Source organism: Melanerpes formicivorus, unplaced genomic scaffold, assembly GCF_026170545.1.
Source record: "Melanerpes formicivorus ecotype bairdi unplaced genomic scaffold, bMelFor1.0.p_v2 SCAF_72, whole genome shotgun sequence".
Taxonomy (NCBI): domain Eukaryota; kingdom Metazoa; phylum Chordata; class Aves; order Piciformes; family Picidae; genus Melanerpes; species Melanerpes formicivorus.
The window spans coordinates 3,330,974-3,348,008 of NW_027142424.1; the positions used below are offsets into that span (position 1 = coordinate 3,330,974).

General features: G+C 45.3%; 1 protein-coding gene across 5 annotated transcripts; it reads right to left on the minus strand.

Annotated features, from left to right (window-relative positions):
* Nucleotides 1–38: 38 nt before the first annotated feature.
* CDK2AP1 (cyclin dependent kinase 2 associated protein 1) lies at nt 39–15,558 on the minus strand. 5 transcript variants are annotated; one of them, XM_068163521.1, is made up of 4 exons: nt 15,375–15,558; nt 4,522–4,628; nt 3,550–3,676; nt 39–884 (listed from the first exon to the last, which is right to left on the minus strand). In XM_068163521.1, exons 1-4 carry the CDS (start codon nt 15,421–15,423, stop codon nt 817–819), a joined length of 351 nt encoding a protein of 116 aa, XP_068019622.1. In that variant the 5' UTR covers nt 15,424–15,558; the 3' UTR covers nt 39–816. The 5 variants fall into 5 exon arrangements, with proteins under 5 accessions (XP_068019622.1, XP_068019619.1, XP_068019620.1 ...); XM_068163518.1 differs by lacking the exon at nt 15,375–15,558 and adding an exon at nt 14,195–14,570; XM_068163519.1 differs by lacking the exon at nt 15,375–15,558 and adding an exon at nt 12,758–13,042.
* Nucleotides 15,559–17,035: the final 1,477 nt, after the last annotated feature.

The window sequence follows — 17,035 nt, forward strand, 5'->3', positions numbered from 1 at the left end:
CTGATTAAAGTGACTGTACATAGTTTTAATACAAACTGTTAATGAAAATAAGCTTTATTACGTCAAGTAATAAATACATACAAAGATGCAAATAACAGTTTTAGTAATTTATCCAGAATTTTCTCCTTTTTTGGCAAACTTTAAACTGAAATCTCCAGCCTTAATGTAGAAATTACCTTTCCAGGACCTTGTTTTCATTTAATAGGTTTCCCTATTTTCCATATAACTCATGCACTTTAAATGGACTTCAAAGCACTAACAGTCATGCAAATGTTTATGCAAAAACGAACAAAACAGGAAAAATAAGAGAAGGGGAAGGTTATTTCTAAGCAGGGTCTATGCTGTATGAGAAATTGTGATTTAGCAGACTACTAGGTACAGCATGCTATTTTGCACTTATTAAACAAATCCTCAGAGCTTATGTCAAACCTTGAAAGATTGACAGTTTGGGGTTAAGTGAATATAGTCAAAGAAAAAAAAAATCAAACAAAAAAACAACACAGTGAGGCTGTGGCTGGATAAGAAGAGAACTGAAATATAGCCTGGGAGAGAAAGAGCATTCCTCTGCATGCAGGTCAGGTTTCATGTCTTAAGAAATGTTTTAGGGAGTTTTAACATCTTTACAAAATGCAAACCCTCAGTAAATTGAAAACCCCTTGCTTTCTCATTGTTAACTATACATTTTTGTAAGGGCTAAACAAGAAAAGTCAAACATTCAAAATAAAGGAATTTGTCTGAATGTTTCAAGAGTCAAAAAGAATAAGTGTTACTTTTTCTTCATTAAGAGATGGAAAATCTTGCAACTGAATGAGCGGGCTAGGATCTCGCATTGCGTTCCGTCTCAGCCAAGCATTCACGAACTAAGCCTCTAGCATGGATAATGCCTGCAAAAGAATTGGACTCATTTTAAATCATCTGGTTCGGTCACACTTGCAATGACAGTCCAAATAAAGGTTCATGTCCTTCACTTCCCCAACATCAACTCCTTCTAAACAAGTTCTCTTTCCCAAACTGACATTGTGAATTGAAAAGGGACTAAACCAGGAATCAGAACATGGTCGGAGTTGTAGGTCTGCAGTCACAGGTACATTTTTATGCTGTGGAGAACTATGTGAAATCACAGCCTTAACAAAAAGGCAAAAACCAAAATCACCTTTCCTACTTGTGAGTTGTTTTGCTACAGTGCAGTGAAAAACAAAAGTGATTTCAGTAGTCATTTTAGCAAACTCTAAAAAGTGTATACCTTCAGATAGCTCTCTAAGAGGATGCATCAAAATCCAAGCCTTCATAATACTGCTTTAAACCCCAGTTGTGTCTCTTGTAAGAGTAAGAAGAAATTTTTTATAGTGTGTGCAAAAAGTTCCACTGGCTCAGCTCCCAGTGTAAATCATCACCACTTTACATGCTGCAGTATCTACTCTCATCAGATAGACATAATGTGGAATTTTCCACAACAAGTCCTGTTGTCTTGAGTTCCAGCAATCTGGACCTTGATTCTTAATCCTGGAACTAATCTAGATTCATGTTCACAGAGCTTGAGAAAGAAAAGAGCTTGAGGTAGATTTTAAAAGAAAGGGCAGACAGACTTGTCTACAGCAAACAAGACTGTTTTACTGATGGGACAGGATAGCATTTCTCTGCTCTGTCGTGCTCCTTAACAAGGTGGAGAAAGGACAATAAGGCAATAGGTGAGGTTTCATCTCTATATAGAAGATAATGGATTCTGTTTCTAGAAGACTGCTGGCCCATACCGCAGCAACAGCCTTTACATCCAGAGAGTGCTGACCTGGGACTTGACACATGCAAGGCTTTGCAGAGGGTTAAATTGACACAGACAAGTAAAGCTGCATCTTGCAGCTGTGGGATACAGAAACGTGTACTCAGTGGTGCGTTAGACCTGGATCTGGTGGCAGGATGCCCACTTTATGCAGCAGAAATACCCTGAATTATGTAGAACACTGGGAATTTTGCCAATTTTAGAGGTCAGTAGCCTCTGTGCTTAGGAGCAGGTGGAGCTGGGGACAGGATCTTTATTGAAGAATAACCTTCACATGGCTGTGGAGGCTACAGTCATCTGGTTACCCTCAATCAACTCTGCTCTCAGGCTTGCACATGCTCCTTCAGCCATCACTCCCCCAAAATGGCAAGAGAGGTATGTTTGTGACCAAAAGATGGCAGCAAAAGGTATTTGGGATTCTTTGCAGCACTGTCGGCAGCTTTCAATCTTAAACCTGTGTTAGGCAACCTACTCATTGCAAGAAGCAGCAAAACAACTCTTCCTCACCAAACTGGACCATTCAGTTCAGAGGAGGTCTGCATCTTTCCTGGTCTCTCTCTCAAGTTGTCCCCATTAGCCTATTGCCATTCATGATCTATTAATACTGACTCAGGCAATGCAATAAAGAGAGACTCCAGCAACATTGATTTTAGCTGGGCCAGATTCCACTTACCACTCATCAGCAGACTTTATTGCATCCTTTCCCAGAACAGCTACTACTCATTTTATTGCATGTCACTGCAGATATATTACTCTTCCATAATGGTTGAGCCTTAAATAAAGCTTTGTAGTCTTGGGTAAATGTAAGGGGGATTTGCAAGGTGGTGAAGTTAGTCTGTTACAATAACATTCCCATCCTGGCTTGAACATGTGAACATGTATGCCAAACTCAGAACAATGACCAAGGAAAGGGAGGAAAAAGGTAACTACATTATGCTGGAAAAGGACAGAACTGCCAGCACAACAGTTGTGAGTGGCCTTTCAGGGTCATTTCAGGAGCTGGAGCAGTGGAATGTCCCTCTGCTTCTTCAGAAATATGCCTTGCCTGTCCCCTGCAGAGGACAATGTCAAGCTGATGTCAGCAGTGGGGCATCCAGGGGTTTCTTTTACACTGGAAGGAAAGAGCATTTATTACCCCTTTTAGCTGACAAAGCAAAGCTGGAGTGCCCTTATCAGCCAGGCCTGAAAGCTTCTATGTCCCTTACTTGTAGACTAATAATGACATCCACTTGACTATGGAGAGAAAGAACTTGTATGTTTGACATCTCAGTCTGAAGAGCCTTCCCTGACAACCATTTGGGGTTTTTCTAGCTCTTCTCTCCAACAGCCTTAGTGTGAATTACCACAATGTAGTTTTTCTTTGGGCAAAATGCATGTTAGTGAAGACTCTTGGGTCAAGTAGATGGGTGATGTATATGAGAAGAAGAAAACAATGTTTGGCTGTATATTTTGGAGACTGGGGAGAAAAGGAAATTGAAAGGGTAAGTAAATCACCTGGAACCTGAAAGAACATATCCATTAGACACATTGAGGGTTCTAAAATATGGTTTGAAGCATTGACTGAAATTCCCTTTGTGCACATGAAACATTTTGTCACTGGTTTATCTGTCAAAGGCAGCATGAACAGAGTATCCCAAGCTTTCAGTTGCTTGTTACTTCACCCAGCTCAAGACAGCTGTCTCCGTACAAAAGAAACAGTTGTCTTAAAGCTGCACACAATTAGTGAACAAAGTGTACAGGACACAATTATTTTTGTTAAATGTAAACCTTACCTCTTTTTAGCCTCTCCATCGCACTTTTACTCCCAGCATATGTGGGTCTAATCTCTTTGCCTAATTCTTCTATGATAGCTAGAAGTTCTGCATATTTGCTCTGCGGTACTTGACTGCTGCTGGTACCCTGCAGTTGCAAGTAGATTAATCTCAATCAAATACTGCTCAAAACAATTACAACAAACAGCAACTGGAAAACAATGGAGAACTGCAAATAGCTCAGGAAGCTACTTTTTTTCCTTTTTTTTTTTTTTTTTTTAATCAAATGTCAGGTTCTTTATCTAAACTTGATTTTGTGTTTTGACACAATGGTACAGGCCCTTCAAAAGCTGGGATCATCTGGGAGGATGCAGCTGCAAGACTGGGACCTTAGGTGAAGCAGAAGTTTAAACAGTTCTGCAAGAACAGCAAACTGGGAGCTGCTTAATTGAATTCCATTTCTGTTTTTTCAGTGTTTGGGTGTGTATTTTGTGGAGAAATTAACTAGGCAGGGAGAGTGAGAAGCAAATAAAACAAACCTGCCCAGATCATAAAGGAGATCTTAATAGGTTAAATACATTTCACAGAAAGCTGACCACCAGATCCCTGAAGCAGCCCATGAACTGTCTGGGACACATTTCATCAGACTAAATTTTAGTGCATAAATCTGGCAGAGGGAAACAGCATAAAAATACTCATTTTTAAACAAAGAGTTTTAAAATATGTTAGACCCCTTATTATCAGAACATAAGACATGTTTCACTGTGACTCACATGGGATGGGACTAACAGTTAATTAGTAACCAATCTCACTCAGCACTGCTTAGCCTAATTTGATCCCCACCACATGTGCGATGAATCAGTCTGCCATTTGGGTTTGATTTCAAATCTTGGTGGGAGGGAGGAATACCTCGGATTACAGCCACAATCCACACTACTCTGCAAAGGCAAGGTCAGTGATCTGATTAAAGAAAAACAACAAGCAGAGCTGTACCTGCATCCCTTGTGTATAGCCTAGAGAAGGGGGTCCGTAGTCATTTATAAGCTGTCGATATTGCGCAGATGTTGCCATACTCGTGGAAGGAGAGTGAACACTCCCAGCTGTAGAGAGAAAGGAGAAATTAATTAGTCTGTTATATTCAGACACATTTTAATCAACTCTTTCTAAAGCTGTGACCTCTCACCTTTGTCTGAGCTCACTGATGACATTTCAGAATCGCACTATTTGCTAGGAAGAGAATGGTTAAATAAGTGTTTGTTTGCTGTACATTTGAAAATAGTACTGCCTGAAACATTATCAGTGTAAAACGTTTTGTCTAAAAGTGAAAGGGTGCAGCATGACAGGTCGATCTGCATAGGCAAACTGTAAATATTAAGAAGCCCTATTTTTGCCTATATACATTCCACATGGATGAAGTCTTATGCACTGTGCTATTTTTACTTTTTCGGTGCAAGTTATCTGAAAGTAATTTTGCAACTCAAAGTGTCATCACATGGTCAATGCAAGCTACCCTCAGTACTATTTTCAGCCAATGCCAAAAGTGTTCTTAGGGAGCAGTCAGTTGAGGTATATCAGATCTGCTGCTCGTCTGAGATCAGAGGCGAGGAGTGCTACTATTATCCTTCTTTGTGTGATACCAAATATTTTTAGCCAGTCAAGTTGTGCTGTGTTAAGTAAACCAAAGGAAAAACAACATCACCTGGGGTTATGGCTACTTTTTGTAAAGTTATAAAAGAGTATATTCAGATCTACAGGGGTTTGAGTCAGCTTGTAGTTACAGAAACAGACTCTAATTGATTAACTGCTCCAGAAACTAACAATCAAAACACTTCTTCCCCCGTGCCCTGCAACAGTAAGAATCTGGGTTTGAGAAAAAACTTTCAGAGTGTTCTTTGGGGACTTAATTCCCAAGAGTGCTAGAGCACCTGCTGGTTCTAAACTCAGGACTGAGGGAGCATTACACTATTCCACTTGCTCACTCTTGCAGATGAAGTTAACTGCTGCTGCATCCACTGCTGCTGTTTCTTTGCCTGCAGGCACAGACACAGACTGCCTGCTGTCTGGAAAAATCTCCCCCCTTAAAAACTTCTTTGCTGAAATTTCCCAACTGTCTTTCATTTGAGGAACAGATCTCATTTACCAGCCTTCATTTAAATCTAAATTAAACTGATGGTAGAAGTCACTGGGGCTCAGAACTATGTAAATCTCTAGTTTTGCTTCAGAGTTGCAAATGATTTAATTCATATGTCCCCTTGCTACAAAAAGAAAGAGCCAGCAGTTACACTGTAAAAAGCACTGCTGCACACAGTGAAACAGACTCCTGTCTCCAGTTGGGAATCTTTCCACTTCAGAATTAATCACAGAATCACTGTGGTGTTGCCTTCATTACAACAAGAGAGTATGGTTTTAATATTTACTAGTTACCCAGATGTGAAATCCTAAAAAAGGCAAATGGGGTTGGTCACTAGATCATCTTTAAAAAAGCAAAGTTTTTTCTTTAAATAAACTGCCAAATGTTACGGCATTACAGCCTGCATTTCCGTCTCGAGGATTTCACACGCAGCTAGTTGTCACATTTTGCTACAGCGTAGTAAAACCCAAAAACCATAAACAACACAGAGTACGGTGAAGGAACACCACAGCTGTCGCTTGTTCTCCCAATTAGTTCTCCCCATTATCTGCTCAAAATGCTGACACAGTTGCAAGATTTCTGTGTGTACAACCTAGTCAAGGTTTCAGGTCCAGGTGGCTGAATTTCAAGTTACCAAACATGACACAACAGCAAACCAAGTCCTCCAAGGACTTCAAAATGCTTCAAAAACATTAATGAGCCCCTTGTGCTGCAAGGTAAAAAGGTTTAATTACCTCAATTAAGCGGGAAAGACTTAAATGATTTTTCCTCATGTAAAATAAAACAAAAGAGCCATCCTGCAAAGACTTGTTCCTGAACTGTTAGTACAAGCAGTCACAGGCAAGAGCTCCAAACTGGTTCAGAATTAAGCCAAGGACTCGGATGACCAGGCTCAGGACTCCTGCTCTACCCACTGAGCAAACCTTAGCTGCAGCCCATGTTAAACAAAAACCCCACTGTGTTGGTTAATGCTAGTATAGTCACAGATAAATTTGTGATGGTTGCCGATTCTGTTGATTGACGCATTGACACGTGCTTGCTCTGTAGGAAACAACAGAGTATGTCTAGATAAGGAAGAAACCCTCCTAGAAATGTGATGTGCCAAGACAAAGCAGTGAATGCAGGGGCTGACCGAGAAAGTTTCACAGATGTGAAAGCCAGCAGCATGCGGCGTTGCAGTGGACAGGAGTTGGTCTCAGCATGGGGGCTGGAATCCAGCAGTGACTCAGTCAACACTGAATGGCAAAAACAAACAAAAACTTTCAGGAGGCAACTCTGAGTAAGAAGCTGCCGCCGGAGTGGAAGCATCGCTCCCAATTGGAATTAGCAGTCAGATCAGCAGAGCTGCGTCGCTCCGGCAGCCAAGGGTGCTGTATTGTCTCCTGTACCCACCACATATGCAGAGCTGCGCTGCAGACACTAGAGGCCATCGCTGAGTACGGCATGCCCTGCCAAATGACAGATCGTGGTAACCATGGTGAGTTTACCCGTTTCTTTGCAGTCTGCATCAAAAATGTAATAAGACATAATGCCATGCGCCGACCACTTTATCAGCAGCAGCAGGCCCAGAGAACAAAGAAAAGGATTTGACTTGGCTATAGTACCAGCCTCCATACACCCATGTCAGAAGTTGTGCCAGTCAAACTCAGCTGAGGGGGGGAAAGAATGAAAAAATCCTTGATTTCACCTCAATTTAATATGATGCAATCATGAAAATGAAATTAATTGTGGGGATGTTAGTATCTCACAGGAGAACGGACCTTGAGCTTTTTGACCCATCACTTCGTATATTAATGTCAAGGAGAGGCCCTGGGTCTTGGATAACTATTACTCAATTAACCCAAAATGCATCTGCATATCTGAACATCCAGGGCATTCAGATTTCTAAAACATTAAAAAAAACAAAAGAAAAGAAAAGAAGTCTCACAGTCAATATGCAGTCAAAAATCAGTGTGACAATTAGGTATTCACTTGAGAATAAAAAAAAGAATGGGGGGGGGGGTCTAAATTGAAGCTTGCTCTCTCATGTTATAATGACAATGGAGACAAGGCAGTTCAGAACTGACAGAATCTAAAAGGGACTGTGCTTGGTACTGAAATTAAGTGTCACTCTGTATCGTAGCCCAAACTGTCTTAGTGCTTTGCTGCTGTTTAAAAACAAAATTAATATACACACTTTCCACCATCCACTTTCCTAATTAAATGTACACAAAACCTTTTATAGACCCGTTTATTCTTGTGCCAACGTCTTTTATTTCTGTGTTCAAACAGAAGACTGCCAGAAGCATTTTCCCCACAAAAATATAGTGATTTTCTTGTTAATCAATATTAATCTTCATTAATTGAGTGGGGGCTCTCTAACAATGCAGCAAAGTAAAATGAGATTTTTGTGTCAAAATCTTTTCCTTCCAGCAGTCTCCCTAAGCCCATATTGACACAAGAGAGACAAAGGATCTACAATCAATCTTTTTTTCTCTAAACTCCCACTGACCAGGAATTTTCCCATGAATTTCTGATAGGTTTGTAGGGAATCCCTTCAGCTCCTTTGCTGGCTCCAAGCCTTATCAGTGATACCAATTTGCTGCTCTAAGTTTTAAATCCTAATTCTATTACTGCTGGTTGATGGAAAAATAACTGGAAAAGCAGCTTATTATGCACCCTGAAGGAAGCAGTGGGATCAGGAATGCTGGGGTAGTCTTCCCTGATCTGATCCCAGCAGATGCTACGGCATTTACACAACTCATCTGCTGGTTTACACTCACAAACACCAAAGTAAAATAAGGAATAGTTACTGAAATCACTGAGTCACTCCTGTAGAACTAACTTAGACAAATCAAGAGTCAGCTCCATTGAATACATGTTTCTCTACTGCCCTGTGCTTTGTAAGGTTCCATCAAACTGCATAGGTAAACTACTGCTGTTTTACAAACTCTTTACACACAAACATGAGAGCTTGCAAGAACCTGTAGCCTGGAGTTTATTGAAGGTACATGGTACAGTCTTTGGGATCTCGCTACTTCTACCTGTTTCACAGTCTCTTCAAGATGAAGTTGCCTGCAACAGAAAGGCTGCTGCCATTTAGCTGGCTAGTAGTCATCACCTCTTCATATAGAACCCAGTACTGGAGCCCACTGCCACACAACTAGAGAACATTCCTCATCTGCTCCAGATGACGGCAGTTTGATTCCTGACAGCATGAAGTATGAGACAAGCAGGCTGGAATATTTTAAGTGCGAGGATATAACTTCAGACGGTGTAAACCAGATGACTTTGCAACCAGCTACATGAGAAAAGTTCATGTGAGCTGCTCTGCCAATCTACATTGCAAGGGAAGTATCTTCCAGCACAGGGGAGAGGTAACAGCTTTAAGTAGCACAGCCATTTCTGCAGCGAGTATCTGAACACAACCTGAATCACAGCTGTAGTGTTTTGGCTGACTGCAAACATATTTGATTCCTTAGCCTCTGATGCACTCTGGTTTAAGTTCAACAAGAACTACTTGCCTTCCATGGGACACCACATGCATGTCTATACAAGTGGATCTACTGCACAGCCAAGCCACACACTGAACCCCACATGAGTTGCCAACCCTGAGCAAGCACAGGCAGCCCCCATTTCCCCCCAACCTTCCAATAAATTTCTTCATTTAAAATAATGGACCTTGTTCCCATTTGCACAAAACTTTCCTTATAGCCCTGCCCGTGAAAGTTTTATTTTCACCCACTCTTTCCTCCTTAAACAGCTCTTGTGGTAGAAACAGACCTTTCTTTGAATAAAACTATTTCCTTTTAAAAAAAATTCAGTGTGCACACACATAAATATGTTCTCAAGAACTGGGACATTCTTTATCGTAGCAGCCAGAGGCCTTGCTCTTTTGATCTGTCACACTCTAGGCCTTTCCTCTAGTACCCTCATTCTATTTAATCTTTCCATGTGGATAACGGTCATGTTTTATGTCTCCTCTTCCCACCTCCCTGCCTTTTTTTTTTTTTTTAAAGCAGAAAACCAAGAGTCACTTGGGCTCCCCACCATCCTTCTTTCCTAGTTTAAGACAGGCTATTTCTACGCCAGCAAGTTATGAGGCGAAAGGAAAGGATCAAAAGATGAAAGCATTTGTACACGTACACCACATGTAGCTGGGGTGAGGGCATGTGTTTAAAGATTAGATTTTAGTCTGGTCCCTCAGACTAAGGTATTATGGGTATGATCCATAGCTGTCTGTTCTTTGGTTTTCACCCTTGTGTTCTCATTAAAAGCATAAAGTAAGTATCAGTGCTGCACAACTGCAGCAGAGTTTCTACTTTATTTTTATCCAAAAGTTAGCATGAACCAAAGTCACCCTGCAACTCAGCCAGCATATGATGGGTGGGGACAATGAGATTTGCTGACTGTGAAAACCATACCAGTACTCTGAAGCTAAACATGCAGGTAGACAAAGCAAAAAATGCCAGTTTTCTAAATGTCCAAACAAGTCCACTTGAAAATTGCTAACTCTGAAACATGTTTAGTGTGCTTCTTACTTCACGTGGACTTCAGGAGATCAGAGAACCAGCTTGAATCAGAGCAGGGAGTATACTTCCTAGAAATTATTCCCTCTGCTAAGGCAAAAACACTTAACTCTCTACTCTGCCTACAAACAATATTGTTGCCAGTCCTTCCACTCCAAAACCAGCTTCTCAATATGGACAATACCAAACATGAGCTGTCTCTGTAAAGGGAGACAAGCAAGCCATTTGCTCATGCAAGGCTGCACTGCAGTCTTAATATACAGAATGGTCTGGGGTGCTTGTATCATTTCTCAGGACTGAATTAAATTGGTCTTTCCTGTTGCAAGTTACTGCCTCAGTTAGGGAAATTCTCTTTCTTTCACCTCTCAGTGAGAATTTGCACCTTTTCACCAAGAAACTTCTGGTTGCTGTGAGATGTGGCAGGTGCACTGACAGACTGCTGGTCCTTAGCTGCAGCAGTACCTGTTGTGCAGGTCACCACTTGTTCATGTGGCGCCAAGACTCAGCTCCTTCTCTTGTGACAGTCTGATGGAATTTGTTTTCCCAGATACAAGTTTTCAAACTTTATTACAGGAACAAGGCTTTGTCTTGAAACCTGCTATTCCTGCAAGAATTAGAATAAACCCAAGGAAAATCTTAAGCTGTTTCTGCTTGCTTCCAAGTCTCAAAACTACTTTTCTTTGACCTGTGCATAATCTGAACAAAGCAGGAATGCAGGTGAATGTCCACAGGGCCAGAAAACTCATGGAAACAAGGGGAAAGACAAACTACAGACCAGTTCACAGATGGTGTAAATCTTTCTGGTTCCACTGAAGTCAATGGAGATACTCTGCTCCAGCTCATCTCAGCTCAGCAGCTGGCTCTCTTGCAGAGAAAGAGAGTTAAACAATATGAAGCACAAGACAGATGAGGAGAAAACTACTTTGCAGGATTCAGTATGATAAGCAAGAAAATACAGACTGACAGCCCAGTGTGCGACACGCAGGGGCCCAATTCCCAGAGCACAGCCCCTCCAAGAAGGAGACTGATAATTTGGATAAAACCCTGGGACAGATGTCACCACTGACCTGGGCAAAGAGGAAGAGGAACAGGCACCAAATTCTGCTGTGACAACATATTCTCCTTCCCTCAGCCTGGTGTAAGTAAGGCAGAGGAGTCAGCACCCAGATGCTTCCAGCATCCTGAGTCACTTGTGGAAGCAGCTGTATTTTCCTCACCCACAGTCATCCCCAGATCTGCTGACAACCCACAGAAGCTTCCTCCCTATATTTCTCCCCCACTCCCTAAGCAACTCCTCTCCCTCAGGACTTCAGTTGCGGTTTCTGAGTCCCAAACACACTCCCATGCAAAGAACAGAAGGCAGTCACCCACCAACCGCAACTGCTTCACCTCATCCATCCCCTGAGAGCAGTTTAATCACGATTTTGCAGACTGGCCACTCTCAGCCTAAACTTGAGAGGAGTTAGCTCTGCACCAAGGACGCAGCTCCAGAGCTGAGTCGACACTGTTTCCAAATACTCCTGCACCAGAAGCCCTGCACTGCAGGGAAGCAGCATTACCTCCCAGAGGAAAATCCCTGTGAGATCCACAGCTGGCCAGAGCCCTCCGTCGGCCGAGACCAAAATATTCAGCATTCATACAGAGAGGCTTCTGCAGGGCTGATTTCAGGCCAAAAGGGACAGATTTCCTGTTTTCCTCTCCTCTGCAGGATGGGGCGGGAGGGGTGGTCCTTCACCCCAGGTTTGGAAGCAAACCTAGGATTTATCCTCCTATCTGGGGGGCATTTAATTTAAGCACAATAGAGAAGCAGTCTCCTTCAAGTCAGAATTAAGCTCCAGAAAGGAGGGGGCCATTTGCAGTCATATCACTCTGAATGCGATATGTGCAACTGCAAGGACTGCTTTGTCTAACTCCCTTGGCCTTAGGCCACGGTGCTGGCAATACCACTAGCTAGAGGAAGAGCTGGTGCGTGAGGATAATGGCAGAAGACAGAGAGGAAAGAGAGAGCCCATTTTGGATTCAGGGGAGGACGCTCGTTCATTGAAAAGATTCTGGGGGTGTTGAGGATGATCCGAACTCAGAAGAGAGGACAACTTAGACAGGAATAGTTCCAGCATGACAGCAAACTGCTGCTAACTTGCCCTTACGAGGGAAAAAAAGGAGGGCGAGGAGGGAAAGATAAAAAACTGCATGAAGGAATCTAAACGCCGGATTGCAGCCAGAGCGTTCAGGAGCACACAGGCACGGCAGCAAGAGGACTGGAGACAGAAACTTCACCACTCAGCTCGCATTGTGAGCGGCATGTCTGACCCAGGATTCTGCAGCCCTCGCTAGCAAAGCAGCCAGACTCGGATCTCCCCCATAGCATGACCTAATCCCCACCCCTCACCCACCACCGCAAAATACCACCTTTGTTTTCCCTGCAATTTTACGGCTGTTCCGGAGAGCAAGGCACAGGTTCTCGTGGGAGCCGACAAGAGAACGGTTTCCCTTGCTGGGCTTTGTTTTGTGTTGGGTTTGGTTTTTTTTTCCTCCGGTGACACTTCTGCTTTTTGTCAAAATATCCTTAGCACATCCCCTACTTCCTCACCCCTCTGCAGAGCAGTGCTGGGGCCCACGGTGCTCCGCACACAGAACTCAGCCCCACCGAGCTCAGCTCCACGCAGGATCGAAGTGTCTGAGGCACAGGGACCTCGGTTCATCCACCGGCTGGTGACGATTCCTTGCAGTAAAATAAGACTGCTGCTCTCCGGTAGCTAGGATAGAGGTGCATCTTGTTGATCCTTCTCGTTCATCAATCTCCCAGGATTTCAACCGCAAACGGAGCTGCAAAAACCATCCAGGCAAATTTCCCTTCCTCCTAAATCCAGCTGCAAAACTTTCCCTTCTCAAAAAAAAAAAAAAAAAAAAAAAAAGAGAGCCAGATTTCTGGCTGCGGATGGTTTGATGCCAACCCTGCTTGCTGGAACTGTGGGGAAGGGAGGCAGGAATATTAGTTTTAAGTCAGAATCAACTGCTCCATCTTGGTTCTGTTTAATGCACAGATTATTAGCGAGATCCCTTCCAAATATCCCACAGTGAAGCTACTGCCGCTGCGGCTTTGTTCAAACTGCACCGATTTACACACTCCCTGCGACGGGATCCCACTTTTAGCGCAAACACCTCGGCACCAGAGCAAACAGCTGCCCGCTGCTACCTTAGGAAACCGGGGGGGCGGGCGAGGGGGGAGCGGACAAAAAAATAGCTGGGGAATGTGGAGGTAAAATAAGGAAAAAAGTTAATGCCATCAAGGAAACTTTTTAGAGAGGAAAGTTGGAAAGAATCCTGCACAGATACAAGAAAGAGGAATGTTTTGGAAAAAGAGCTTTTATAACAAAATAAAGAACTGCTGCTGCTCCCCATTCCTAAAATCCAGGGAGCGAGAGGGCTCGTCCGCCCGGGCTGCTCCGCGTAGGCCGGGGGAGCGGGGACCCAAGGTCCCCCCTGAGGCGCTGGCGCACCCCCTCCGGTGGCAGAGCGGCCGTGGTCAGGGTCCCGGTCGCCTCGTCGGCCTGAGGAGCGCGGGCCGGAGCGGCCCCTCCGCCTGAGGAGAGCGGCTCGGTGGCCGCGCGCGGGAGGCGAGGCGAGGCGCGGCGCGGCGCGGTGCGAGCGGCACTTGCGGCGTCCCGCCAGCAGCGGTCCTCGCTGAGACGCCGGCGGAATATTCCTGATCCAGATCAATCAGCCGCCCCGGGGAGCCGAGCATGGAGGAAACCCGGCGGCCGGAGCCCCGGAGCGGTAGCGGCGGCGGCAGTGCGGGGCCGGGCCGGCGGGCACGGAGCCCCCGCGGAGGGGGCGGCGCGGTGCAGGGCTCCCGGCGCCGGCCGGCGGGCGCTGGTAATGGCGGCGCGGAGCCGCTGCCCCGCCATACCGGAGTGGGCAAAAAAAAAACTCGAGTCTGGGGCTTCCCCCCAGGTGCCGGTGCGGCACCACGGCGACCCGCCTCACGCCTCCCAAACTTGCCACCCAGTTGCCGCTGCGGACTTACCCGGGTTGAGGGGAGTCCCGGGGATGTGGGCGTTCAAGTTGGGCTTGTAAGACATTCCCAGAGACATGGCCAGCGGGAGGAGGAGAAGCGTCCTGAAATTCAGTGAAGCGTCTCCGTGTCTCCCAGACACTTTGGGTTGTTTACAGCAGTAGCAGCACCGGCAAATATGGCCGTCAGTTATATTGACACCCACAATGCAATATATCATCCATACATCATGAAGAGACGCGGATCCAAAAACTTTGGGGGAGAGGAGGCAGCCACCCTCTGCGGCGGCCCGGCGCCCCGCGCACCTCGGCGCGAAGGGGGCGCGGCGGCGGGGGGTGCCGCGGCCATCCCCTCACAGACAATGGAGCTCCCCTCAGGGACGCCGCCGTGAGAGGAGCCGGGCGGGGACGGGAGCGGGGAGGGGGGGGGGGGGAGAGGGCGGGAGAGCGGGCGGTGGGGAGCCCGGCGACGGCGAGAGAAGGGGGGCTGTTTTAATTAACTTCGGAAAGTTTTGACACAACTTCTCATTTAAATCGGCTCTGCCCGTGGCGGGCAGCGGGGGGGGGCCGCGGCCAGCAGCCCCTGTCAGGGGAGAAAGGCTGGCGCGTCCCTCAGGGTGGCCCAACTGCCGCTGCCTTCCCGCCTTCCCCCTCACTTCAGATCACCTCTGATTTTTTGTCGTCCTCTCCCCCCGCTAATTTCGATAGAAAATACCTGTTGATAATTTTAGAATCTCTTTTTTTCCCCTAAATGCCGCCAAGGAAAAATCTTTTTCTATTTTTTTTCCCCCTTTCAAACCACTCTTTCTCTCCTCTTGGAGACTGAAGAGCAATGTAGACTGCAGCTTCCAAGAGATTAAAAAACAAATACGTCTCTCGTTGACAATTGAGTCATTTTCTGCTTACAAGCTAATAAAGCTCTCCCCCCACGACCCCAAACAAACCAACAACTAATAAAAAGTAAATTTTCAGGTTAAATTATGAAGCTTTTCAGTCTGCCACTCTGGGAGTCATCCTTTTCACTGTATGGTATTCAGGTTTGCTCCTTCTGTCAGTTAATCACAAATACAACTCTATCGTCGTCAAACTACCTTAGATGTATGCCAACAGAGCTACTCAGGACCTGGACAGCCTCTCATCTGGTACACAGCTTAGCCCGAGACCCACAGGACCCACATGTATGCCTTACTTACCAGAAGTTCCTCTCAGATGGGTGAGGTAGTTGGTAGCTCTATTGCACATGCTAATTATTGTCTATCCAAGGCAATACACTGCTCTTAATGCTGGTGACAGCAGACACAGAAAGCCTGCTCCTGCTCCTTGGAAGTCAGGGACAAATTCCTCGTAAATGACACTGACTCAGGCCCACCGTGACTCTGCTCTGCAGAGGGAGGCAGGTAACATCCCCATTGCAGAGACACGGAAACAGTCATGGAGCAATTAGATGATTTCCTCTGCATAAAGGAGAATTGAGGCAGAGTGGGAGAAGCGAGCCAGCCTTTGAACCCCTTCATGCTCTAGCGACTGCACACCACATGAAAGAATCATCTCCAAATTATGACTGGTACCAGATGAAATACGTGATCCTGTTACCACTATATTTTATCTCCAAGTGCGTGACTCCAGCTATTGTGGCAAGCCCAGAAAGGCACAGGCTATCCTAACAATGACTGATCCGTGCTCCAGTCTGTCAGAGAGGGGACCTGCAAGCCCCAGGCACAAGATTACACTCTCAGTGACAATATTTTCACACTGGTGCTTGGGGCTTTAACTGTGTGATTCCTATGAGTCCTAAAAGATTGCACTGGCAAACCCTCACATCCAGCACTGTGTGAGTGAGAACTTCACATCCCTAAAGCTCTACTTCCAGATTTGTAAATAGCTGCCTTTCTGATGATTCCCTGGAAGGCCAGAGAAGTCCTGCAGCGAGGGGCATGCTGCTCTGGGATTTTCCACTGCTGTACAGTTGTTTACAGTCACACCAAGTGAGTGCGAAATGGGAGTGTGCTGAGCTTGCCATGTTTTTCACGGCTTTACACCAACTCCACAAAACTGTGCTCAGAGCAACACTATGAAGATCAAGACCCCCTGTGTTTTGCTTGGGGTTTTATAATGACAGCCTCGAAACAGACAATATTCCAGGAGGGTGGTGAAGGAGATAAGGAAGCAATTTGGCAAAGTTTATCCTTTCTTCAGCACAAGACACCACAAAGTTTGGAGCAAACTGTGAGGGTCAGGCTTGATGAGATGGTCAGGCTTGTTACCACTGACAGATGATTTGTCCTGTGAGCAGGAACCCAGCAGTGCCTTATCTCAGTGCTTTACATTTGCTCTGCAGCAGTCTGGGCACAGGTAGCGGCAGTGGCACAAGGCACTAGACTCTGGTCAGTGGCAACCTCATTTGTGTGGCCTCAGGCACTATGTAAGCTTATGCTGATTTTATTAGCTGCCTCTTGGGTATCCTGGAGACACTGCTGAAGACAGCTTAGGTCAGAAGTTTCTGCAAATTCTTCCTATCTGCCCTGTGTTCTGTGGATTTGCTTCAGTTGTTTTGAACCAGGTGTGGCCACAAGAATAAAACCACCATCATGCCTGGGCCCTGAGATGATTGTTTAGTGAAGTGACCACAGATATGAGCTCCCTTGGAGGGGTCACCTGCAGTTTAAACTGTTTTTCTGTCATAGCAACTTGCACAACCAAGAGTTGTGTTCTGCACATGCAAACCCTGCACTGAGTGTAGCAGCTTCAGCTCCAGCAGTGTGCACACTCCAGGCTGTTTGCAGCAAGTGGCTGGTCCCTGCTCTGCACACTCATGGCAGAGTCTTGTTTACTGACAGTAAAAGCAGCTCTCAGT